We start from the raw sequence: 25849 nt of genomic DNA on the forward strand, positions 1-25849 counted from the left end.
TACATGTTTCAGAAAAGATTCTAACGGTAAATATGATATGATAGTGTTTCATGAACGAGAACTAGTTTGCCAGTAGTTAGGCAAATGTACTAACCGGACCATCACTGCCTAGTGCCACCCATTCATCGAACGTGGGCACGTGTGGGGGTTCTCCCGCAGGTGGTGGTGGGGGTCCCATTTGTGGTGGATCCGTGCGGTTAGTCCAAGACGCCAACATAGCCTGAATGTTAGTTAAACAAGCAAACTAGAAGATCAGAAGGAATGAAAGTGCAAAAATTTAGCTTGGTTTTAAGAGGGCAAAACTAACCGTCATCATCTGACGGTTGTAATCATCGTTTGCCTTCACTCGTTTCAAGTACTCCCGCACCTCGAGATTCCTATGCTCGACAAACTCCTTATATGCCTACATAATTTAGGTTGTTTCTAAGTGAGCAATGCTGAAAATAAACTGAGAATGCTAGATAGAAAAAGATAAAGAGGAAGTACTTACAGCATGCTGGCGGGCTAAGGGAGTCTGTGAACGCCCCGTACTCTCTAACTGGCTCGGGTTGGTAGCCCGAAGCTGTGTGTACGAGATCGAAGGAGTGATCAAGCCGTCGAAACACGGATACCGGCCATTCTTCTTCCCCTGGATGGCCACCACCGCCGTGTCGTCGATCTGAGACTGGGCGACCTCAGCAACAGGAACATCCGGATGCAACTCCTGATAGTGATGAATGTAAGACCCCAGGTGCTCCTCGGTCTTGCCGTAGTACTGGCTCTCGCCCTCCTTGCGATGACTCCGCTCGCGGGCCAGCTTCCACGACTCCATGTCTGAGAGCGGCCTCTTCAACTTGTCCTCCTACAACGTCAAATAGAAGTCAGCCATACATAAGAACATGACGGTAAAGAAGAACAAAAATGCATTATGCACATAGATATACCTTCATGGCCTTGAAGCCCCAGTGGTTCCTGTTTCCTTGGACGTGTGTCCCGTCCTCTCCACGGTTAGCCCGGGCCTTGATGCTCTTGGCAGCAAACTCTGCATCGGCGCCGAGCCACCTATCCACCAAACTCGCCCATCCGTCATGCCTTCCATAGCACCAACGAGGAACAACCTATGCAAATTTTGGAAGCATGACATGTGAGCACGAAACATATAGTTGACTGCTTGAAACAATGAAAAGTTAGTAATAGTTACCATCATGAACTGCTCCCTGTTCAAGGTAAGTCGTAGCTTCTGCGCTTGAGTTTTGGTCATCTTTTGGTGCAGGTAGATGTGGTAGTACTGCGAGACGGCAACCCAGCGCACCTCGTACTGCAACTGACGAGCTTTCTTCTTCGCAGCCGCAAGCAAGACCACGTCGGCTCTGGTCTTATGCTCGTCAAGAACTCTATAGAGTTGCTACAATCATGCATAAACCAGAAGCAAACAAGGCATGAGTTGAGTGATTCAATGATAAACTATGAACGAAACTGAAGACAAGTGATTCAGAAGAGAACTTACCCAAAATTTGGTGATCACGGCCTTAGTGGCCGTCCCGTACTCCGCGTTGCTGCAAGCCTCGTAGTGGGCCCAGCTCGTGGCCAAAACCCACTGCCGCGGGTCCCTGTCTAGCCACGGGCAGAATAGGCCAGGCCAAAACTCCTTCAACAGGACAATGATAAGGCCGTTCGGTTTACGGCCCTTTCTGCGAAGGATCCAGTTTCTGCAAAAGAATCAAATGATTGCCATGTGTACAATAAGAAAATGTTGTCATGTGTTGAAAATATGATTGAGAGGCACTTACTCTATCCCCACAGGTTCAATGAGCCACTTGTGCTCCTCGATAGAAGGTGGTGTAGGTAGTCCGGCATTACCACGCAGCCACCCCTGCGGAGCACCCGGTGGCAAGTCACCCCACAACGCGGGATCAACCTCCCCTCCACCCTCCTCGCCCTCCTCCTCACCCTCCTCCTCGGCCTCCTCCTCCTCACCCTCCTCCTCGGCCTCCTCCTCCTCGCCATCAGGAACATACTCCTCCTCCTCAGACTCAGAAGGTGCCTCTGTATAGGAGGGCATCGAAGAAGACCCTCCTATTTCGGACACGACCCGGAGTTTTTTGCCCCGGTTGCCTCTCCCCCCACCTCCTCCTCCTCTAGGGGCTCTCCCCCCACCGCCTCCTCCTCTAGGGTCTCCTCCCCCGACCCCTCCACCTCCCTGTGAGGTGTCATCCTCGCGTAGTCGGGAGGGAACCTTGTGGGCTCGTCCACTCCGAGTAAGTCCTTTAAATTTACTGAGGAAACTAGCGCCGCTGGACTTGCCCATGATTAGCAAACCTGCATTGAGAAGAGAATAAACAATTAGTAAGGATATCAATTAAACAAGCATACAGGAAAAACATTAATACCAGAAGAGCACATTAAGCATACTATTGTAATGATCATTAAAAGAACTTACATTTTCTAGAACCCATATGAATCATCACTATTGTAATCTATTTGTGGACCGGTCTCATCATCACTATCACGCATATCTTCTTCGTTGTCTGACGGAGGTGGAGGCTCTTCCTCATCGTCAGCGTCTTCATTTAACTTTTCAAGCATAATTATGTCTCTTTGATTCACAACTGCCTCACCATCAATCCGTGCGTCGTCGTCGTTTGGGTCCAGGTCAACATAACCCAAGTCATCATCCTCGTTGTTTCGGACCACGTCATCATGTTCCTCTTGATAGAACACTCCCTCGTATGTCATGGGGTTTATGTTGTAGTAATCATCATCGTTCGGGTCCGGTAGCTTACCATGCGGCGACACCTTGAACACAACTTCCCAACCCTTTAGGTACTCTTTCTGGCATGGGTAAGGCAGATAATATACTTGTGTGGCCTGGGTAGCGGCGATAAAGAGATCAGCTCCGGCATAGACGGTTGATGGTTTAACTTCAACTAAACCAACAGAAGGCGTATGTCTCAGACCCTTTTTGGGGTCGAACCATCGGCATTTGAACACAGTGAGACTTAGGTGTTCGCGGCCACGTTTGAATGTAAGCTCGTATATTTTTCCTACCCTTCCGTAGTAATCTACTTTATTATCTCCTTCAGTGAAGACTCCGGTATTTATGGTTTTGGGATCAGGCCGACTGTTCTGGTGCTCCTCTGTATGGAAGCGATACCCATTCACATCATACTTTTCGCATGTCATGACGACAGGATCAAAACCCATGGAAACCCATCTCAATTCTTCATCCATTGATTCGGTCGGATCATTTCCCTACAAGTTTAATTGAAATTATAGGGTGCATGAGTTTAATTGAAATTATAGGGTGCATGAGTTTAATTGAAAGTGTGAAAAATTACTTTCTCCATGAACCACGCAACGAAATTTTTCCTTCCATCAGCACCCTTTCGGAGAAGAGCAAGTGCCTCCGCTTCAGTAGGAGGCAGCATTCCCGTCCATTCTTCTTCAACGAATCGACTACAATAAGAAAAGCGGTATAAGAACTAGGCAAAGTGAACATAACGAATTGACTAAAAGAATGGTGCAAAGGTATTACCTCATCCACTCATCCTCAACTTCCTTGATGTTGTGCAAGATATAGAACATGACATCCTCCCACTCATCTCGTGGCATGAGATAAGGTTTCGAGCATCCAGCCCTACCACCTTGCCCGATGAATAGAGGCAACTTGGGTTTATACTTGGGTTCTTCTGTATTGTATCGAGACACCTTATTGTGCAACGTGGGAACATGGTCCGGATAGTAGGCTGTCCTGAGGTCTGCCACCTCCTCTAGGATAACTGCCTCAGCTATGGAAGCTTCAATCTTAGCTTTGTTTCCACATTTCTGTCTCAGATGCTTGTTCTGTCTCTCAGGGCCGTACTGCCAACGATTCTGCACAGGGCCCCCCAACAATACCTCGTTCGGGAGGTGCAAAAGGAGATGTGTCATCGGAGTAAAGAAGCCTGGCGGGAAGATCTTCTCTAGCTTGCATATCAACTCCGGCGCCTTCTTATGCATTTCTTTTATCTTCTCAGGACATACTTCTTTAGCACAAAGCGTGCGGAAGAAATGGCTTAACTCCGCAAGCACACGCCAGACACGCTCGGGAACATAGCCCCGAACCATCACCGGCATAATCCGCTCAATCCATACATGATAGTCATGACTCTTGAGCCCGGTCACTCTGCCCGTTGAAAGATTGACCCCTTACTTATATTCGACGCATAACCATCAGTGAACTTCACGACGTGTTTCAGCCACTTGAATGTCTCCATCTTATGATCCTTTTTAAGTACGAAGTCAGCATCTGGCTTGAACCAAGATTTTCGACTGCCTGTGGGAGGCTGCATGTGTAGACGTGGTCTATCACAAATATTCTGTTGATCAACTCTAGCATTAACATTATCCTTTGTCTTATCAGGAATGTTGAGGATCGTGCGAAAAAGGGACTCTGCGACATTCTTTTCGGTGTGCATCACGTCTATGTTGTATGGAAGTTTGAGGTCCTTAAAATAGGGAAGCTGCGTGAAGGGGGTAATGTGAGTCCAGTTGTGCGTCTCACCATATCCTTCAAAAAAATTTCCCTTTACCTTTTCCTTTGCCCTCGCCCTCGTCTTCGCCTGTGGCTTTGCCTTTGCCTTTGCCTTTGCCTTTGCCTTTCCCCTCACCGGCAGGCTTAAGAGCTTTCAGCTGAGCAAGCACATCCGCACCAGAAAACGTTGGAATCTCGTTTACTTCATGGACAACTTTGCCTTTTGTGAAGTTCTTCTTGTCTTCCCTATCAGGATGGTCTGGAGGGAGGAACTGTCGATGCAGGTCAAATGCAACATACTTGCCACCCTTCTTCAGCCAAATGAAAATCAAGGCCTGCATGCACACTGGGCAAGGCATCTTTCCACTTGTACACCATCCGCAGAACAGGGCATAACCGGGAAAGTCATGCATGCAATATTGTAGCCAAACTTTCATCAAGAAATTTTTCTGCAGATGTCGGTCGTATGTCACCCTCGGGAAGTACCAAGAATGGTGCAAATCATCCACCAACGGCTGCATAAACACACTCAAATTCTTCCCCGGATATTCAGGCCCCGGAATTATAAGCGACAGGAACATGGTCTTGCGTTGCATTATGGCGCCGGGAGGGAGATTCAGCGGAATAACAAATACGGGCCAACAGCTGTATGGATTAGACGACATACCATATGGATTGAACCCATCACCTGTTATAGCAATTCTGACATTCCCAGCCTCGGCTGCTTCCTCCGGGTACTCTATATCGAATGACTTCCATGCTTCACCTCCTGATGGATGTACAATTTTTTTTGGATTGTACCTTTTCCCTTCCTTGTGCCACTTCATCATTTTGGCAGACTCCTCGGTGATGAAAAGGCGCTGCAGTCTTTTTATAAAATCAAGATACCGAAGAACCTTCACAGGGATTTTTAGCTGCTGCTTCTGACCATGCTTATCGACCACCTCAATATACCGAGAGGAACCGCACTTCCTACAGTACTTGTCATCCGCATACTCATGCCTAAACAAAAGGCAATTCTTTGGACAAACATGTATTTTCTCATAGTCCATCGAGAGCGCCTTCATGATTTTCTTCGTAGCGTACATGGTTTTCGGCAGTTCATGGCCCTCAGGCAGGCTGTTAGCCCATACTCCCAGAAATGCTTCGAAGCAACCTCGGCTACAGCCGTACTCAGCCTTGACTGCCATCAGTTGCGAGATGGCATCCAGCACAGACAGCTTGGCACCCTCATAGAGAGGTTTCTTTGACGAGGCCAAGATTTCCAGGAAGGCCTTTGCGGTTTCCTCCGGCTCCTCCGGTTCATTCGCTGAATGTGACGGAGGTGTCGGCTGTGCAGCAAAGACATCATCTAGCATGTCTCTAACCCCATCGTCCTCATAACCAGCGACGCGTTGTCGTATCACATCCTCTCTACCACGGTCCCGCTGGGCAAAGTTTATCGGCATATTAAAGTTGGGCACAAATCCATGCGTGCGAAGGTGCTTAGTCATCTCACTCTTATCTCTGCGGATACGCCTCTTACATCTGGCACACGGGCATTCTGGCACCATCCTCATTGGACTACGGAATATCTCTTTCAAAAACACATCAGTTTTCTCGACCCACTCTGTTGTTACTTGATTCCGACGGAAAAACCCACTATACATCCACTGATTATCTGCCATCTCTGCTTTATTGGAAGCCACACAACAAAATTAAGGATTCATTTAAATTACCCACATCAATATTTTATTTTTTACAAGGTTGACGAGAAACGACATTTAATACACCTACATCTCTAATAGGTAAAGATGGGTCCTAATCCCACCCGAGAATGTGTAGATTGAGTACGGTCCATGCTCTACCCCATTCCGAGACAAAATTTCGGCAGCACCTCCCCGCTGTTCTCCAAATACACGTCTCGGCAAAATGCCGAGAGAATGTGCATCCGGAGAACAACAGGGAGGCGCCGCCGAAATCCTGTCTCGGAACGGGGTAGAGCATGAACAACGTACCCAATCTACACATCCTCAGGTTGTCCATGGAAAGCGCTGGACAATCCGAAAGAGCTGCGGTGATAAATATGCAATTGAATGCATATTTATCGATGCAACCCTTTCGGACGGAAGACCTAGGTTACGCGACTTGATGTGAAAATTTAATCTAGTGACATGGAAAAAAAGTGGACGAGGTCATGGAATTGTTGATCACCCTCCGATGTAGAGGATGTAGTCGATCAAAGGAGGGACGATCCTGGACCAACACCTCCAACGTCGACGGTCACTCCACGAAGATGGGAACACCACAAATCCTATTATTCCATCAAGTGAAAAAAATTAGGTCTTCACCTCACATTAACCATTTGACACAACATTATGAATCGACATGAAACAAAATGTCAAATTGCAAAAAAAAATCTTTATTAAGTGTTTTAGAAACCAAGTGCCTCGATTTGCTTCTTATATATGAATCAACATGACCATAACACTAACTTGACCAATATCCATCCATCTATCACAAATTTGCCCAACATCTAATTCATCTATATTCACAAACTTAGTAAAAACTATCTAGTATGTATCTAAATACCTAATAAAACTACACAAAACTATCTAGTATGTATCTAAATATCCATCCATCTATCTATTCATCTAGCATCCATCTATATATTCATCTAGCATCCATCCATCTATCTAGCATTTATCTATTCATCCAGCCACCACGAACACAAGCAACGAGAACAACGGGTGCTCACTGGGGCTGGGAGGGGGCACGACGGCGTCTGGCGGTGGAGGGAGGAGCTCACTGGGGCGGGAGTGCTTGTCGAAGCAGGGCCGGCCGAAGCCGCGCCCAGGAGTGCTCGTCGGGGCGGCCTGCGGGCTCCGGGAGGCCGAGCCAGGGGCGGGGAGCCCTGCGGCCGGCGGCGGCGCGAGACGGGGTCGGCGCGGGTGGACGGCGGCGTTGTGGGGTCGGGGTGGGGTTGGGAGGCCGAGGTCGGGGTCGGGTGGACGGCGGCGCCGCGAGGAGGGGGCGGAAAGGGTCGGGGCGAGGGGCGGGGAGGGGCACGGGCGGCGGCGGCAGGCGGCGGGGAGCGGCGCGGGTCGAGCGGGCGGCGGGGAGCGGCGTGGGTCGAGCGGGCGGCGGGGAGCGGCGCGGGTGGAGCAGCGACGCAGCGTGGCGGGCCGGGGGCGCGATGGGGAATGAGTGGAGGGGGTTCACCCCGCGGGTGGATAAGGCAGCCTATGCCGACGGCTAAGCCGTCGGCATACGTGAGGAGGCCACGTGGCACCTATGCCGACGGCTTAGCCGTAGGCATACTTTATTTATTTTTATTTTTTTATTACCCACGTCACTGATCCGCGTAACGCCTACCGTATGGCCGCAGCTATGCCGACGGCTTGCCGTCGCATAGTTTTATTTTCCTTTTTTATTTTATATAATTTTTTTAATATTTTCTTATAGTTATATATTTATTCTTTTTTATTTTATATAGATATTTTAATTTTTTTATAGTTATAATTTTCCTTTTTTATGTATTATTATTTCATATAGATTTTTTATTTTTTTAAACCGCTCAGCCCTCTCCTCTCCCGGAACCACACAGAGGGGAGGGGAGGGGAGGCGCCGAATTCGAGCAGCTTCGTCCGCCAAGGCCGTGGCCTGGTCGCGGGTATGGGAGCGCCATGGCCGCCCTCGATCGCGTGCTCGATCTGGAGCTTAGTTCGTCAGGTGAGTGAAGGGGGAGGGGGTCGTCGACGGTGAGGGTGGGGGTGGGGGCGGGGGTAGCTTAGTTCGTCAGGTGAGTGAAGGGGGAGGGGGTCATCGACAGAGGGACACCTGGGAGCAACATCCGGGCCAAACCCACTGCTACATATCCACACCGTGTAGACCCGACACGTTCGTTTCCCCCCTCCCGGTGCCGGCGGCGGCGCCGTCCGTTAGGGGGGCCACACCCCGAAGATGCGTGCCGCCTCTTCGGACATGCCACAACACCACCCTGCTTGTATGAGGGCCCGGTACGACACTCCGGTGGCATTGCTACCCCCTAGGGACCCCGTCCCGCCTAACCCTGGAGCGGTTGACCACGAGATCTAGCCCTTTGACTTCCTACGGACGGGCTTTGACTAGTGGACCTCTCCACCCGATTGTGTCAGGTCAGCCCAGAGGGACACCTGGGAGCAACATCCGGGCGAAACCCACAGCTACATCCACTCTGTGTAGACCCGACACGTCCGTTTCCCCCCTCCCGGTGGCGGCGGCGGTGCCGTCAATGAGGGGTGCCACACCCCGAGACGCGTGCCGCCTCTTCGGACATGCCACAACACCACCTCGCATGTATGAGGGGCTGGTACGATGCTCCGGTGGCATTGCTATCCCCCAGGGCCCCCGTCCCAACTAACCCAGGAGCGGTTGATCACGAGATCTAGCCCTTTGACTTCCCACGGACGGGCTCTGACCAGTGGACCTCTCCACCCAGTTGTGTCAGGTCTTCCCATAGGGACACCCGGGAGCAACATCCGGGCCAAACCCACAGCTACATCCACTCCGTGTAGACCCGACGCGTCCGTTTCCCCCCCTCCAGGTGCCGGCAGCGGCGCCGTCCGTGATGGGGGGCACACCCCGAAGATGCGTGTCGCCTCTTCGGACATGCCACAACACCACCCCGCATGAATGAGGGCCCGATACGACGCTCCGGTGGCATTGCTACCCCCCAGGTCCCCCGTCCCGCCTAACCCTGTAGCGTTTGACCACGGGATCTAGCCCTTTGACTTTGCATGGACGGGCTTTGACCAGCGGACCTCCCCACCCGGTTGTGTCAGGTCAGCCCATAGGAACACTTTGGAGCAACATCCGGGCCAGACCTACAACCAGATCCCCTCCGTGTAGACCCGATGCGTCTGTTTCCTCCCTCCAGGTGCCGGCGGCGGCGCCGTCCGTGAGGCGGGGCACACCCCGGACACGTGTGCCGCCTCTTAGGACATGCCACCACACCACCCCGCATGTATGAGGGCCCGATGCGACGCTCCAGTGGCATTGCTACTCCCCAGGTTCCCCGTCCCGCCTAACCCTGTAGCGTTTAACCACGGGATCTAGCCCTTTGACTTTGCACGGACGGGTTTTGACCAGCGGACCTCCCCACCCAGTTGTGTTCGGTCAGCTCATAGGTACACTTGGGAGCAACATCCGGGCCAGACCCACAACAAGATCCCCTCCGTGTAGACCCGACGCGTCCGTTTCCCCCCCTCCAGGTGCCGGCAGCGGCGCCGTCCGATATGGGGGGCACACCCCGGAGATGCGTGTCGCCTCTTCGGACATGCCACAACACCACCCCGCATGTATGAGGGCCCGGTACGACGCTCCGGTGGCATTGCTACCCCCCAGGTCCCCCGTCCCGCCTAACCCTGTAGCGTTTGACCACGGGATCTAGCCCTTTGACTTTGCACGGACGGGCTTTGACCAGCGGACCTCCCCACCCGGTTGTGTTAGGTCAGCCCATAGGAACACTTTGGAGCAACATCCGGGCCAGACCCAGAACAAGATCCCCTCCGTGTACACCCGACGCGTCCGTTTCCCCCCTCCAGGTGCCGGCGGCGGCGCCGTCCGTGAGGGGGGGCACACCCCGGACACGTGTGCCGCCTCTTCGGACATGCCACCACACCACCCCGCATGTATGAGGGCCCGATGCGACGCTCCGGTGGCATTGCTACCCCCCAGGGCCCCCGTCCCACCTAACCCTGTAGCGTTTGACCACGGGATATAGCTCTTTGACTTTGCACGGACGGGCTTTGACCAGCGGACCTCCCCACCCGGTTGTGTTCGGTCAGCCCATAGGTACACTTTGGAGCAACATCCGGGCCAGACCCACAACAAGATCCCCTCCGTGTAGACCCGACGCGTCCGTTTCCCCCCTCCAGGTGCCAGCAGCGGCGCCGTCCGTGATGGGGGGCACACCCCGGAGATGCGTGTCGCCTCTTCGGACATGCCACAACACCACCCCGCATGTATGAGGGCTCGGTACGACGCTCCGGTGGCATTGCTACCCCCAGGTCCCCCGTCCCGCCTAACCCTGTAGCGTTTGACTACGGGATCTAGCCCTTTGACTTTGCACGAACGGGCTTTGACCAGCGGACCTCCCCACCCGGTTGTGTTAGGTCAGCCCATAGGAACACTTTGGAGCAACATCCGGGCCAGACCCAGAACAAGATCCCCTCCGTGTACACCCGACGCGTCCGTTTCCCCCCTCCAGGTGCCGGCGGCGGCGCCGTCCGTGAGGGGGGGCACACCCCGGACACGTGTGCCGCCTCTTCGGACATGCCACCACACCACCCCGCATGTATGAGGGCCCGATGCGACGCTCCGGTGGCATTGCTACCCCCCAGGGCCCCCGTCCCACCTAACCCTGTAGCGTTTGACCACGGGATATAGCTCTTTGACTTTGCACGGACGGGCTTTGACCAGCGGACCTCCCCACCCGGTTGTGTTCGGTCAGCCCATAGGTACACTTTGGAGCAACATCCGGGCCAGACCCACAACAAGATCCCCTCCGTGTAGACCCGACGCGTCCGTTTCCCCCCTCCAGGTGCCAGCAGCGGCGCCGTCCGTGATGGGGGGCACACCCCGGAGATGCGTGTCGCCTCTTCGGACATGCCACAACACCACCCCGCATGTATGAGGGCTCGGTACGACGCTCCGGTGGCATTGCTACCCCCAGGTCCCCCGTCCCGCCTAACCCTGTAGCGTTTGACTACGGGATCTAGCCCTTTGACTTTGCACGAACGGGCTTTGACCAGCGGACCTCCCCACCCGGTTGTGTTAGGTCAGCCCATAGGAACACTTTGGAGCAACATCCGGGCCAGACCCAGAACAAGATCCCCTCCGTGTAGACCCGACGCGTACGTTTCCTCCCTCCAGGTGCCGGCGGCGGCGCCGTCTGTGAGGGGGGGCACACCCTGGACACGTGTGCCGCCTCTTCGGATATGCCACCACACCACCCCGCATGTATGAGGGCCCGGTGCGACGCTCAGGTGCCATTGCTACCCCCAGGGCCCCCGTCCCGCCTAACCCTGTAGCGTTTGACCACGGGATCTAGCCCTTTGACTTTGCACGGACGGGCTTTAACCAGTAGACCTCCCCACCCGGTTGTGTTAGGTCAGCCCATAGGAAAACTTTGGAGCAACATCCGGGCCAGACCCACAACAAGATCCCCTCCGTGTAGATCCGACGCGTCCGTGAGGGGGGGGGGCACACCCCGGAGACGTGTGCCGCCTCTTCGGACATGCCACCACACCACCCCGCATGTATGAGGGGCCGGTGCGACGCTCCAGTGGCATTGCTACCCCCCAGGGTCCCGTCCCGCCTAACCCTGGAGCGGTTGACCACGAGATCTAGCCCTTTGACTTCCCACAGACGTGCTTTGACCAGTGGGCCTCTCCACTCGGTTGTGTCAGGTCAGCACAGAGGGACACCTGGGAGCAACATTCGGGGCCAAACCGACAGCTACATCCCCTCCTGTAGACCCGATGCGTCTGTTTTCCCCCTTCAGGTGCCGGCGGCGGCGCCGTCCGGTAGGGGGACCACACCCCGGAGATGTGTGCCGTCTCTTCGGACATGCCACAACACCACCCGGTTGTGGTAGGTCATCCGATATATATAAACACTTGGAGTAAAGTCCCCTTCGTATAGACCCGATGCGGCTGTTCCCCATTCCAGTTGCCGGCTGGCGGCGGCACCGTTCGTGAGGGGGGTCACACCGCTCTGTACAGAACCGAAAAATAATGTAGGTATGCTTATTAACACATATGGTATGTAAGTTAGTTAAATAATAATAATAATGAAAACAGTGAAGAAAAGAAAAAAACTATATGTATGCTTATTAACACATACTATATGCTTATTAACACACTATATGCTTATTAACACATATTATATGTATGCTTATTAACACAATCTATATGTATGCTTATTAACACATACTGTATGCTTAATAATAATAATAATACTATATGGAAAAAAAGAAAAAGAAAAAAAAACTATGCTGACGGCAAAGCCGTCGGCATAGCTGCGGCCAGGGCAGATGGACAGCGCCGCAGATCGATGACGTGTCAGATATGCCTACGGCTGCCGTCGGCATAGGTCCTGGTCGGTGCGCTCTGGATCGGTGACGTGTCACTCGTATCTATGCCGACGGCCGCTAGATTTGACGTCGTTAGCTGGCCGTGATGCCCGTTGTCGACGGGCCCGCATCTATGCCGACGGCCTATATATGCCGACGGCAGCTGTAGGCGTAGTCTCGGATAAGCCGACGGCTGTTGTGTGCCGACGGCTGCTGTCGGCGTAGACGTGGATAGCCCAACGGCCGTTGTACGCCGACGGCCAGGAGCTAGCTGTCGGCATAGCTCAGACTAGGCCGACGGTAGCCGTCGGCATATATTTGGCTGTCGGCTTAGAGCCCTGTTCCGGTAGTGCAGCTCTGCCCCATCTCATCTCACACACCGCTACTCATCTTGCCTCACACACTTCACTGCCAGCTACTAGTTCACTTGCTTGGGTTCTCCTGCCACCAACCTCGCTCGCCAACATGTCGACGGTGACCCGCGCCTACCTCGACCAAAGGCTCGACGCCGCCAACCGCTGCTCCAGAGGTAACCAAAACGACACGATGGCCTGGCCCGCCGGTTCACCGTGCCGGCTCTTGCCACTCTGTTCTACTCCAGTAGTACATTGCAGCTTTCTGTACTGTCTGTGCTGAAACTTGGTCGTCATTAACACCCCGGTGTTGGTTCGAAACTGCAGAGGCCGCCATGGCGGGAGCCAAGGCCGTGGCTGTCGCCACCGTCGCTGCTGCAGTCCCCACTGTAAGTGCCCCCGTTTCTCAGCCAACACAGCTAGTTGCAAGGACGAACAATCATCTCACCAAGTTCTTCCTCCATGCCTTTCTCTGCAGCTGACGAGCGTGAGGATGCTGCCGTGGGCGAAGGCCCACCTCAACCCGACCGGGCAGGCCCTCGTCATCTCGACCGTCGCCGGGATGGCCTACTTCATCGTCGCCGACAAGACCATCCTCTCCATGGCCAGGAAGCACTCCTTCGAAGACGCGCCGGACCACCTCAAAAACACCTCCTTCCACTAGTTTGATCCATTATTAGTAATGCCCAATAAACCTTGTACGCCAAAGTGCATAGCGTACTGATCAGCAAGGGAGGTCAGGGATGCTCCCGTCCCGGATAGTCTTGTACTGCGAGTGCAATTGCTCATTTCGTAATATATTTTTCATCATGCAAGTAGCCATGTACAGTATCTTTTGAGCTGGCAATACTGAATGATGCACCAGCATTTGTTTAACCAGATTTTTCCAACTATCGTGGCTATTTTTATGAATCAGTCAGATTATATAAAAAGTTAAGCAACCTCAAGCTGACGTTTAGTTTAATCTTGTTGGCTCGCTGCCACCCACGTGACTAAGACATCAACTTTTTTTAATAATACATACACAAGCGCTCATACATACGCGCATGCACTCACATCTGTGAATGCACACACGCACCAGGACATTGACTTGATCAGCTAAGAACATCTAGTACTCACATCCTAGTTTCCACTTAGCAAATTCACCGACAGTGCTGTTTTGATCCGAGGTGATCTCAGAAAGATGCCGAAATTTCTCAAAGCGGGGTATTTACACACCATGCATCATGTCAAAAACCAGTATTACATTTTCATTGCTTGCTGCCAGTGATCTTCCCAGAATATATAGTTGTTTAACTATCAATAAGTCAGTCCACACAACTGAATCGTCATGTTCGGTGGCGTTTGGTTGTGTGGTTATCCACCATAGGGACAGGGATAACCAGTTTTCCTGAGGATGCCACTCGTTTGGTTGGAGAGCAAGAGAGGATATGGATAGCCAGATGCCTGGGAATATTCGGCTAAAAGCTGGCTGAGGAAAGTCGCGAGATTCTCGCGAATGAGGGCAGCCACTCGCGTGCGAATCGTTTTCCTTTTCCTTCTTCTGTCTTACCCCTCACCCGAGCGAACCTTCACAGCTCCCTTGACCGAACAAAGAAGCGGCGGCGATGATTTGGATCGGGGTGGCGGTACGAGTCAACAAGGACTCCGGTGCATTTCAGGTTCAAATCCTCAGCGTCTCTCCTCCCCCTCTCTCTTCTCCGTCTCCTAGTGGCGAGATGTGGCCATGGGCTGGTGGGGAGTGGGAAGCGCCGGCGGCTGGGAACGGGGAGATCTGGCGGCGGGGAACGTTAAGCTCCGGTGGCTGGGAACCGCGAGATATCTGGTTGTGGGGATTGGAGAGAGCTTTGGCTAATTAGGAACACGAGAGGCAAGCTTCTCTGTTCTTTCTATACATGTGACCTGATGCTCTTCTCTGTCTCGTTTCTTTTTGCAGGTCAGACGAAGACACCCGTAGCATCGTGCCAGTGAAGAAATAGTTGTAACTTGTCTATGATGTTGGACTATAGTGTTGAGTGTTGGATTATGAAGTTCAACTTTAATTCTATTCACAGCAAACATACAAATGCCTATCCCTAGCCACCTCTTATCCTCCCAACCAAACAATAAGATGTGGTCATCCAACTCACCCAATCCCTCACAACCAAACAGCATAAATTGGCTATCCCCAACCACCTGGTTAAGGATATCCTCAGCCAAGTCATTCTCGCCCACGAACCAAACGCCAGCTTCGTGTTCAATCTGGCAATTACTCCGGCGAATCACACATCTCGTTTTGTATATGCATATGCGATGTATAATATGTTTTTATGTGTACTTATTTATAGTACATAAATTTAAGTGAATGGCAGACATGCACATGTGATGTGCTCCCTTCATTTCTTTTTAGTCTGCATATAAAATTTGGTCGAAGTCAAACTTCGTCAATTTTGACTAAGTTTATATAAAAATATATCAACATTTACAACATGAAATTAGATGCATCACGAAAAATTAATTTCATACCATATAGCTTTAATATTGTAGATTTTGATATTTTTCCTACAAAGTTAGTCAAACTTTTCAAAGTTTGACCGTGACCAAATTTTATATGCAGGCTAAAAAGAAATGGAGGTTCTCATATAAGTTATCATTGCTACATAACTTTCTTTTGCGATTTCATCCCTACAAGAAGGCTTGGACGCGCTTCGCTTTGCTGTTGCTGGATTTCAGAAAGATAGTTTTTGGTTTGGTGTGGAAGAAAGATGATGGAGTGGTTTTTTAATGTGGTTGTTAGTGGGATTTGTTGGCGGTGTGATTATGTATTATCTTCTAATCAATAAATACTTATGTGAGGAAGTTCCGTTCAAAAAAAATACTTAGGAAAGTTTCTTGCGTTGGTAGCCTCATGAACTATATTGCCGCCATAGTGTCACATGCTGGCGCTTCTTTTTTTAGATGGTGAAAGGGTGCACAACACAGGACTAGTGTACTTTTACAAGCTGGTTGTTGTCCATTAATTTGAGAAATCATTTACCCAGTCAAAATCATGAATCAAATACAAAATTGAATGCCTCAACTAAATGAAAGAGCTTGTTGAGAAATAGTTGACCTGATCAAAATTGTAAATCAAATTCAGAATTTAAAACTTCAATTCAGTAGGAGGGCTCCGAAATGAAGGAGCATAGTGAGTTAAATGATAGGTATAGTAAACAGCCTTTACATTTTCTGAATGAGCGATCAACACCTGGCAAAAGGGCTAGCATGAACACTGGGGAACGATACCAGCCAAACAAAGGATATGCAGGGAACCGCTGGTGGGGTATGATTGCCGTCGGGTTGGCGGTAAACTGGGAGCGCCCACCCCACACACATCGCCAACAAAACGGAGGGCACCCTGACAGACACTGCATTCACGCACATGCTCCTACCTACTCCCTTCGTTCCGAATTACTTGTCTTAGATTTGTCTAGATACGGATGTATCTAGCACTAAAATGAGTCTAGATACACCTGTATCTAGACAAATTCAAGACAAGTAATTCGGAACGGAGGGAGTATGTCTTATCCTACGCACGAACACGCTCCCTGCCAACCCCAATCATCGATCCACGCCTTATCTTTACGCGGTTGCAGAGGCGAGGCGCGTGTGCTCTGCCGCAGCGCCGGCCATCCCGCCTGCCGACAAGGGCAGGCCCACGTTGGCCCAGGAGGTAGCCCATGACACCGGGTAAAAAATCATCTTACCTTATACATTAGAGCCCATGTAGGCTTAGACACCCCTAAATTTCTTAAAGGGACACCCGGTCCAGACCAAACGGCTACAACTAGCCAACTAGGGCCCAGACGGTCCAGCCGACAGGCAGCGCGTGACGCCCTGGAAAAGGCCCACTACACACATTGATCGATACGTACCTGCCTTCGCCTGTCGCCTCGCCTGTTCCTCTAATCGCCGCTGCGCTTCGTGCCCCTGTACGCCTCGCTCGCAGTCGCCGCCAATCGTCAGATCGCCCCAATTCGCCCAATCAGTGTAGAAACAGATAATAGGTATCTTGCACTATGCGTCCGCCTCCATTGCAATTTCCAAATTCTGTTCTAATTCTTGCGTTCTTTCTCTAACCCTTGGAAATTAGGGCTACTGGATAAGACTAGAAATTTTGATTGTATTGGCTGTTGGACTATTTGGCTATTGTAGTGGTAAGTGGAGAAGAATATTTCAATACTCTAGGAGACTAAGACGGCTGGAAGCACCGGCAACATGTAAGTAAGTTTTATTTTACAGCCATGCAATTGCAATTCAAGTAGACATGATTCGTAGTTTTATACAGTTTGCCAAAAAATTGAACTACTTGTCTGCTCGGCGGCTTTGATCCCACATGAATCATTTCATGATTTCAACTTAGAGCATTTGATGAGTCTAGCTAAACATTATCCAAAAGATTTCGATGATGGAGAACTCACGGACCTCAGACATCACCTTCATCTTTACATTGCGTATGTCCGAGCAAATGACCGCTCCTCTGGTATATCCCTTAGTTTATCGACTTTTGAAGCTAGTACTAATATTGACTGTTGCCACTGCTACAGTTGAGATATATTTTTCAGCTATGAGAATTGTGAAGACATATTTGCGGACTCGTCTTGGTGGCGACGCCTTGATGCACAACCTTATTTGTTATGTGCAGAAAAATGAAATGAGGAAGGTTAGTAATGATCCGGTAATTGTGATCGCTTTGAGGCCATCAAAGAATTTAGGAAACCATTATAGAAAGGTAATGGTTTTAACTTACTTATTACATAACTGTAATTAATATGTATACCTGGTTGCTAAGTGGTTTCATTTCTTTTAATTTGTAGGCAATCAAGATCAAGTGCTGCATTTCCTCGTCATCAGTTATACTTTATTCACTAATTGGGGACTTTAATTTGATTTCCTTTACCGTTCAATTTCCTACAGTGAATAAATATTTCCTTTACCGTTTAATTTCCTACAGTGAATATTATGACTTGATATTCACATATATGTGATAGACATGGGACCCCGGGTCATTTTTGTCCTGGGTCCGCCCCTGCCTGCCGATACCACCGCTCGTCTCGAAACCACGTTCTCGCTTCCCGCCGTATCAGCTGAGCTCACCGTCCTCTCCGTGCGCCGGTTTCGCGGTTTCTTGCAGCCTATAAATCCGGCCAGAGCACCGAGCTGTGCCCCATCCCATCTCACATACCACTACTCATTTTGCCTGACACGCTTCACAACAGTTCACTTCCTTGGGTTCTCGTACCACCAACCTCTCTCGCCAAGATGTCTACGGTGACCCGCGCATACCTCGACCAGAGGCTCGCCGTCGCCAAGCGCTGCTCCAGAGGTACTAACCAAAACGATATGATGCATGGCCCGCCGGTTCACCATGCTGGCGATGCTCTTGCCACTCTGTTCTACTCCAGTACATTGCGGGTTTGTGTAATGTTTGCGCTGAAACTTGGTCATGGTTAACATCCCGGTGTTGATTCGAAACTGCAGAGGCCGCGGCTGTCGCCACCGTTGCAGCAGCAGTCCCCACCGTAAGTGCACATTGCTCAGCCGGCACGGCTAGTTGCAAGGACGAACAATCTCACCAAGTTCTTCCTCCGTGCCTTTCTCTGCAGCTGGCGAGCGTGAGGATGCTGCCGTGGGCCAAGGCACACATCAACCCAACTGGGCAGGCGCTCATCATCTCCACCGTCGCCGGGATGGCCTACTTCATCGTTGCCGACAAGACCATCCTCTCCATGGCCAGGAGGCACTCCTTCGAGGAAGCGCCGGAGCACCTCAAGAACACCTCCTTCCACTAATTAGGCTGTAATAGATCCATATTAGTAGTGCGCAATAAGCCGTATGCGCCGGCTCTATCGTACGTATCCGCTGAAAGATAGTATAATGTTCAGCACTTACCCGAGATCAGGCGAGGCTTGCAGACAGTGAGTGGTGTGGTGCACCTGCTCTTCTCTGCGTGCAATTAGCACTTATCTGATGAACAGTGGCGGAGCTTGGGCAAGAATCATGGGGGGGCCACTGGCTGGGGGGGGCAAACAAATTCACTATAGGTTGATTTTTGGTGCAAAAATAGGCCTAAAACTAAGATATATACATGTATTTTCTTGTGAGCTGGGGGCCACCACCCAGATTGGCCCCATGAAGCTCCGCCACTGCTGATGAAGTAATCATGCATGTATCCAGCCAGTAATCTTGAACTAATTATAACTTGCGTTTGTCCAACTTAGGTTCACCTACCATCACCCATATTGCATTTTCTTGTTTGTGGTTATCATTTGACATGTGGCAGTGTCAGAACATGCACAAGACCGAAATAACTCTGCATTCTTTGGACCCCTAATAATCCTCCCCTGTTTTGCGATGCACATGGGGATCATGCCATCTCACTTGTTAAATCGGATTTGTCTAGGACACATCTAGATGTGCCTTACTTATTGCATATCTAAGTGACACAATCAAACATAAAAATGAAAAGAAAAAGAAAAAAGAAAATATCCACACGAATCTTCGCGTAAGATCAATGACATAGGACTTAGATGTGCAATACTTACGACACATCTAGATGTGCTTTAGCACAGCTGTAAATCATTTGATAAGATTTAATAGATGTTGTGGCAAATTAGGAAAGTTTTTAAAGAAAAAGGAAAAAAAATCTCATAGCACTCCTTCATTTTAACAAAGCAGAGCACAAGAGCATGACGTACGCATACGGCGTTTCCCCGATGTTGATCATCATCATCAACTCTACATCATCATCGTCCAATTCCGATGAATCGATGAACTCTTTTCGAATGAATTCATCAAGCTCCTTGTCTTTATACTCCCCATCCAATGAGCTCGACGAATCCATCGTTTTACCTACAAAAGAATCCATGAACTCTTTTCGAATAAATTCATCAAGCTCCTTGTCTTTATACTCCCCATCCAATGAGCTCGACGAATCCATCGTTTTACCTACAAAAGAACCCATGAACTCTTTTCGAATGAATTCATCAAGCTCCTTGTCTTTATACTCCCCATCCAATGAGCTCGACGAATCCATCGTTTTACCTACAAAAGAATCCATGAACTCTTTTCGAATGAATTCATCAAGCTCCTTGTCTTTATACTCCCCATCCAATGAGCTCGACGAATCCATCGTTTTACCTACAAAAGAATCCATGAACTCTTTTCGAATGAATTCATCAAGGTCCTTGTCTTTATACTCCCCATCCAATGAGCTCGACGAATCCATCGTTTTACCTACAAAAGAATCCATGAACTCTTTTCGGATGGATTCATCAAGCTCCTTGTCTTTATACTCCCCATCCAATGAGCTCGACGAATCCATCATTTTACCTACAAAAGAATCCATGAACTCTTTTCGAATGAATTCATCAAGCTCCTTGTCTTTATAGTCCCCATCCAATGAGCTCGACGAATCCATCGTTTTACCTACAAAAGAATCCATGAACTCTTTTCGAATGAATTCATCAAGGTCCTTGTCTTTATACTCCCCATCCAATGAGCTCGACGAATCCATCGTTTTACCTACAAAAGAATCCATGAACTCTTTTCGAATGAATTCATCAAGCTCCTTGTCTTTATACTCCCCATCCAATGAGCTCGACGAATCCATCATTTTACCTACAAAAGAATCCATGAACTCTTTTCGAATGAATTCATCAAGCTCCTTGTCTTTATACTCCCCATCCAACGAGCTCGACGAATCCATCGTTTTACCTACAAAAGAATCCATGAACTCTTTTCGAATGAATTCATCAAGGTCCTTGTCTTTATACTCCCCATCCAATGAGCTCGACGAATCCATCGTTTTACCTACAAAAGAATCCAAACAAACTGCTCGGACATTATTGAACACATAGAGTGTAAGATGTAGACGGGAGGAGCAAGACGTACCGCGACGCCGAGAATGGCGGGTAGGAGTTTTGTGGCGGTGATGCCAATGTTGAGGACGGCGGCGAAGCTAGTGAAGGGCCGGCACGGACGAGGGAGAAGAGAGGAGAGAAAAAGGGCAGGTTTGACTAGGTTGGGGCGATTTGATGAAATTTGTGGTGCGTCTCGTCTGTCGAATCCAACATAGCAGACGCATCCATACCTCCCCATATTTGCTCCAGATATAGGTTGGATATGAGGGGTGCCGGTCGGCCCTGACATATAAGACCGGTTTGAGGGTGTCGGCCGGGTTGCTATTTCTTGATCGGTAATAAGTGACCGGACCATCCGCCCGGACATATAGGGTCAATATAGGGGGTCAATTGTAGATGCTACTAAAGTCCCGTGCTTGACCAGACATATAAAACCTGTTTGAAGGAGCCGGCTGGGTTGCTATTTCTGTCAGTGATCGAACCGTCCGCTCGGACATATAGGGTCAATATAAGAGTCTGGCTGTAGATACTCTAAACTATACTAAAATTCAGCCCAAATGAGTATAGCGCATAGTTATACCTAGCTGAAATAAATCTAAATTTGAACTCATGTGAAAATTTTGAGCGGCATCCACTTGGTATTTTTCGGTACACGTGTTTCTCGCCCCCTCTTGGTGTTCTTTTTGGTATTGCGAAAAACCTTGGTGAGGGTCAAGATCCACGACGACGGGAGATCTACGATGGTGGTGCGAGCAGTGACAGTGAAAACCTTTACGTCATTTGCACCGCAAAAAAAGCCTTTACGTTATTTGAATAGGTGATCAACTTTATATTTCCCGGCAAGCAAGGTGATCAACAAAGGATTTGCAGCGAACTGGATTGCGTCCGGGCTGGCGGAAAACAGGCAGCGCCGGATCCGGGTCCTCCCGGGCGTCGGCAGCGCGGATCTCGTCGAGAGGGTTGGTTCCGGGGGAAACCCCTGGCCGGCGCAGCCACATCGCAGGCGACGCCCTAGGCGCCGTACCCCTCCCTGGAGGCTGTGGTGAGGATCCTTCCCCCCCTCCTTCCGTTCCCTGCTAGGTGAAAGCCTAGGTCCCCTGATTCGGGCGGCGACGACACATCCGTGTCGTGTTCCTTCTTGGAGGCGCAGTCCGGGGATTGTAGGGGCGGCGAGAGAGTCGGGTTGTGGGCGTGATGGTGGAGGGTGGCAGCTTGGCTCGACGCTTCATTGCCTTTTCTTCGGTGGCTCATCGCTGTTGCCCTTGTTGCTGCGACTGTGGCCGACAGCTCTAGCCCTTCGGTGTGGCTTAACCGCGGACGACGACGGTGCTCGGAATGGTGTGCTCTGAGCTAGCAGGTCTGCTCCTAGTTCTTTCTTCATGTGCAGCTTGGGCGTCTTCCTCTGGGTTCTAGGGTGAACCGAGCTGCCGCATGGCGGTGCGGCATCCTTCGAGCCAGGATGGAAGGGCAGGGGCCCTTTGCAGTGGCAGTTCCAGAGGAGTGTCAGTGCTGTCTTCGAGTTTGGCTACGATCACGAAGCTTGCGCGGTGGTGCATCCTCTCAAGTCCGTAGCTTGTCCGGTTGGTGTAGGTCGTCCTGTAGGGTGTTGGCGGCAGCATGGCGTGTTCTTGCTATCGCTGCTGCCTTTATGAGTCTGTTTCGCTTTGCTCCTTGTATCAGCCGCTTGGTTTTCTTTTTGCTTTTCTTGTTAGTTGGTGTTTTTGTAATCCTGACCGGTTAATGGCTTTGTTAATTTAAAGAGTCATGTTTTTCTTGGGCCTTCGTTCTAAAAAAACAGGCAGCGCCGGGACAGATCGCCAACAAAACGGAGGGCACACTCACGCACATGCTCCCTGCCAAACCCGATCCATCGATGCCTTATCTTTACCCAGTTGCAGTGTAGTGGTCACCAAAATGAATCAGAGACCGCGGGGTAGGATGGTTTTTATATGCGGACCAAGGAGGCGGCGCCACCTGTGCTCTGCCGCAGCGCAGCGTAGCGCCGGCCATCTATCCCGCCCGCCCGCCGCTCGTCTGAAAACCACGGTCTCCGCACGCCGGTTTCGCGCTTTCTTGCAGCCTATAAATCGGGCCGGAGCACCCAGCTCTGCCGCATCTCATCTCTCACACACACCGCTACTCATCTTGCCTCCAACTTCCCTACTACTCTTCCTCCTGCTGCCGCTTGCTACTAGTTCACTTTCTTCACTAGCTAGCTACAAGTTCACTTCCTTCGTCACCAAGCTCTCTCCGGCGAAGATGTCGACGGTGACCCGCGCCTACCTCGATCAGAGGCTCGCCGCCGCCAACCGCTGCTCCAAAGGTAACCAAAACGATATGCTGGCCTGCCGTTCTGTTCTAGTATTACATTGTAGCTTTCTGTACTGTCTGTGCTGAAACTTGGTGATCATTAACATCCCTCTGTTCATTCCGAACTGCAGAGGCTGCCATGGCCGGAGCCAAGGCCGCGGCCGTCGCCTCCGTCGCGGCCGCAGTGCCCACCGTAAGTACTTCATTACAAGCAACCATTCACTCTGCACGGCAAGTAGAGAATACCGTCTGATGTCGTCCGTGCGATTTGTCTGCAGCTGGCGAGCGTGAGGATGCTTCCGTGGGCGAGGGCGCACCTGAACCCAACCGGGCAGGCCCTCATCATCTCCACCGTCGCCGGGATGGCCTACTTCATCGTGGCCGATAAGACCATCCTCTCCATGGCAAGGAAGCACTCCTTCGAGGACGCGCCGGACCACCTCAAGAACACCTCCTTCAACTAATCAGCCTATAATAGATCTATTAGTAGTACTGTAATGTTCAGGCAGCACTTATGTGATATCAGGCGAGGCTTGCAGACAGGCAGTGGTGTAGTACCGCGCTTCTCTGCGCGCAAGAACTTATCTGATGAAGTGATCTTGAATTAATAATGACTAGCATTTGTACAACTCTGCTTCAAATGTGGTGAACTTGTTGGTGGTTATGATTTGAATTGTTCACTGGCAGAGCATCCTTTGACATCCCCTGCTCCTCCCCTGTTCTGCGATGGACGTCAGGATGATGCCACCCCACTTTGTTAAATCTTTTGCAGACCGGGCTGAGGGAGGCAGGTGGCTCTGTAGGGTGGCCCCTGTAATCTTTCACTTCAAATGTTGTGTACTGCTATTTTGAACATTTGTGATGATAAATGTGAGTTTAAATCGCCACTTTTCATATACAATAGTAACCTACATTTAGTATTTTCTTTGACCTTTTAGTTGAAAAACACATCCGTTTCTAAATATAAGCCCTTTTAGAGATTTTAATATGAACTATGTTCGGATGTATATAGACATATTTTAGAGTGCAAATTCATTCATTTTGCTTTATATGTAGTCAGTATTGGAACCTCTAAAAGGGCTTATATTTATGAACGGATGGAGTAATAATAAGTAAAAGTTGTCAAAAGGTTAAAATTTGACACGGTGTCCTAATATTGGTACATGAACTTGCCATGGAAATCTCACATGATTTCTCAAAAAGTGGAGAAATCATTTACTACAAATGGCCCCTTTAGGCACGGCATCCGAATATTGGTACATGCTTAGTAGTTTCAAACCTTGGGCAGATTTCACTAATATAGGCCAAAATTTCTCCAAAAATATATATTTTAGAAATTCATATAATTGCATAGCACAAGCATTCAACCATTTGAAATACATTGTTCGCCAAACGGAAACATAACACATCAACTCCAGCGTATTAATAGGGATCCCCATACATTACCACAACTACAAATCCCTACATTTTCCGCTTACTCCTTGTACTTGTGTTCTCCGGGAATGTAGAAAAATAATACAACGAAAATGGCACAGTCTTTCTTCTCTTCCTGCAATTGATTTCCCACTCTTGCTCATATGCATTCCACTATGCTGAAGCAGGTCCGCGTCTCTCGCTTGACAGCAGAGTAGGGCAGGTGTGTGACTCCGTGTTAACCTTGGCCTGAAATGAACAAAAATTATGATACCATAGGGAGAACAACATTAATAAGATATGGAAATACCCACTATACATAGGGGATTACCTAAAGTTGGTGATCATATTTCATTGCAGGTGCATGCAATCATCATTTACAACATTTCGTTTGCCTACAATGCACCCTAAGCATTTTTTGGTTAATCTTTTTTAGTGATAAACTCAAACTCCCTTCTATAGGCATAAGTTACAAGTGCATATCTGCAGTCCTCCACGGAATCAATGACAGTCCCCACTTTCATATCAGAGTCACCCTGTCAAAGGAGATCATAGATCTATCATCTTCTTCTAGACCGTGAGCTGCCACAGCCTATTCCTTGTCCTCGCCACTCAAATAGCCAACCGCATACACATGTCGATAAGTTTTCTCATCATTAGTGACTAAATGTTAACAAGTCTAATTGTTAACAACATGAAACAACATCCACACAGTCCTCATAGACACGTGTCTACCAAACATCAACAACAAACAATCATCATCGGCTACGTCAATAAATTTCTCTAGTGTCATAGTGCCTCATCAGGTAATGCTCGTTGGGATGATAGTGATACTTCTCAATTGCTTAATCGGATCCTTCTGAGTTACTACAATAGTGTCTACAGGCAATTGATAGTGAGACCCGCCACTAATTGCCAAGCTACCACCGGGCAAGCGATGGGTGTGACACCCATGCAGAATCTTCAACAACATCATGAAGTTGTTTGGAGGTACAATCCAACGCAAAGTACCAAAGCATGACCGCGATATTCGAGTAAAAAAGGTGAATCATCAAAAAGGTACAAGATCATGGTGGATTTCTTACCCCCATGGGAGAAACAACGCTTTCACCGGGCTCCATAGGCCCTGGCCGTCGTAAAGATCCGTCCGAGCGGAGGTCATGAGAACAACTAGGCAGACGCGGTGGTGGCCGCGGAACAGTGGGGGAACGCGACTGCAAGTGGTGGGAAGAAGAGGGCCCAACCGGCCAAAATTTAGGAACGTGCCACTATCGACAGCTGTAGGTGGCCCACAACAGACGAAGAC

At 50.0% G+C, this 25849-nt stretch overlaps 3 protein-coding genes across 3 annotated transcripts; all 3 read left to right on the forward strand.

Annotated features, from left to right (window-relative positions):
* The first annotated feature begins 13052 nt into the window (after positions 1-13052).
* On the forward strand, positions 13053-13604 carry LOC123153823 (early nodulin-93-like). The gene is made up of 3 exons (XM_044572752.1): positions 13053-13116; positions 13268-13329; positions 13419-13604. The coding sequence occupies exons 1-3, from the start codon at positions 13053-13055 to the stop codon at positions 13602-13604; spliced, it is 312 nt and encodes a 103-aa protein (XP_044428687.1).
* Positions 13605-18115: 4511 nt separating this feature from the next.
* On the forward strand, positions 18116-19180 carry LOC123153822 (early nodulin-93). Its single transcript, XM_044572751.1, has 3 exons — positions 18116-18284; positions 18440-18480; positions 18565-19180. Exons 1-3 carry the CDS (start codon positions 18221-18223, stop codon positions 18748-18750), a joined length of 291 nt encoding a protein of 96 aa, XP_044428686.1. The 5' UTR covers positions 18116-18220; the 3' UTR covers positions 18751-19180.
* A 3585-nt stretch (positions 19181-22765) lies between these two features.
* LOC123153821 (early nodulin-93) lies at positions 22766-23759 on the forward strand. Its single transcript, XM_044572750.1, has 3 exons — positions 22766-23143; positions 23262-23323; positions 23409-23759. Exons 1-3 carry the CDS (start codon positions 23080-23082, stop codon positions 23592-23594), a joined length of 312 nt encoding a protein of 103 aa, XP_044428685.1. The 5' UTR covers positions 22766-23079; the 3' UTR covers positions 23595-23759.
* The last annotated feature ends 2090 nt before the right edge of the window (positions 23760-25849 follow it).

This window comes from Triticum aestivum, chromosome 7A, assembly GCF_018294505.1.
Source record: "Triticum aestivum cultivar Chinese Spring chromosome 7A, IWGSC CS RefSeq v2.1, whole genome shotgun sequence".
NCBI classification, from domain to species: Eukaryota; Viridiplantae; Streptophyta; class Magnoliopsida; order Poales; family Poaceae; genus Triticum; species Triticum aestivum.

Bases quoted from the DNA above. Each gene is read 5' to 3' on its own strand.
- LOC123153822 (XM_044572751.1), top strand. From the start codon at position 18,221: ATGTCTACGGTGACCCGCGCATACCTCGACCAGAGGCTCGCCGTCGCC. The intron at 18,285-18,439 runs GTACTAACCAAA...TCGAAACTGCAG, and splicing joins CGCCAAGCGCTGCTCCAGAG to AGGCCGCGGCTGTCGCCACC. The intron at 18,481-18,564 runs GTAAGTGCACAT...CTTTCTCTGCAG, and splicing joins TTGCAGCAGCAGTCCCCACC to CTGGCGAGCGTGAGGATGCT.
- LOC123153821 (XM_044572750.1), top strand. From the start codon at position 23,080: ATGTCGACGGTGACCCGCGCCTACCTCGATCAGAGGCTCGCCGCCGCC. The intron at 23,144-23,261 runs GTAACCAAAACG...TCCGAACTGCAG, and splicing joins CGCCAACCGCTGCTCCAAAG to AGGCTGCCATGGCCGGAGCC. The intron at 23,324-23,408 runs GTAAGTACTTCA...ATTTGTCTGCAG, and splicing joins TCGCGGCCGCAGTGCCCACC to CTGGCGAGCGTGAGGATGCT.
- LOC123153823 (XM_044572752.1), top strand. From the start codon at position 13,053: ATGTCGACGGTGACCCGCGCCTACCTCGACCAAAGGCTCGACGCCGCC. The intron at 13,117-13,267 runs GTAACCAAAACG...TCGAAACTGCAG, and splicing joins CGCCAACCGCTGCTCCAGAG to AGGCCGCCATGGCGGGAGCC. The intron at 13,330-13,418 runs GTAAGTGCCCCC...CTTTCTCTGCAG, and splicing joins TCGCTGCTGCAGTCCCCACT to CTGACGAGCGTGAGGATGCT.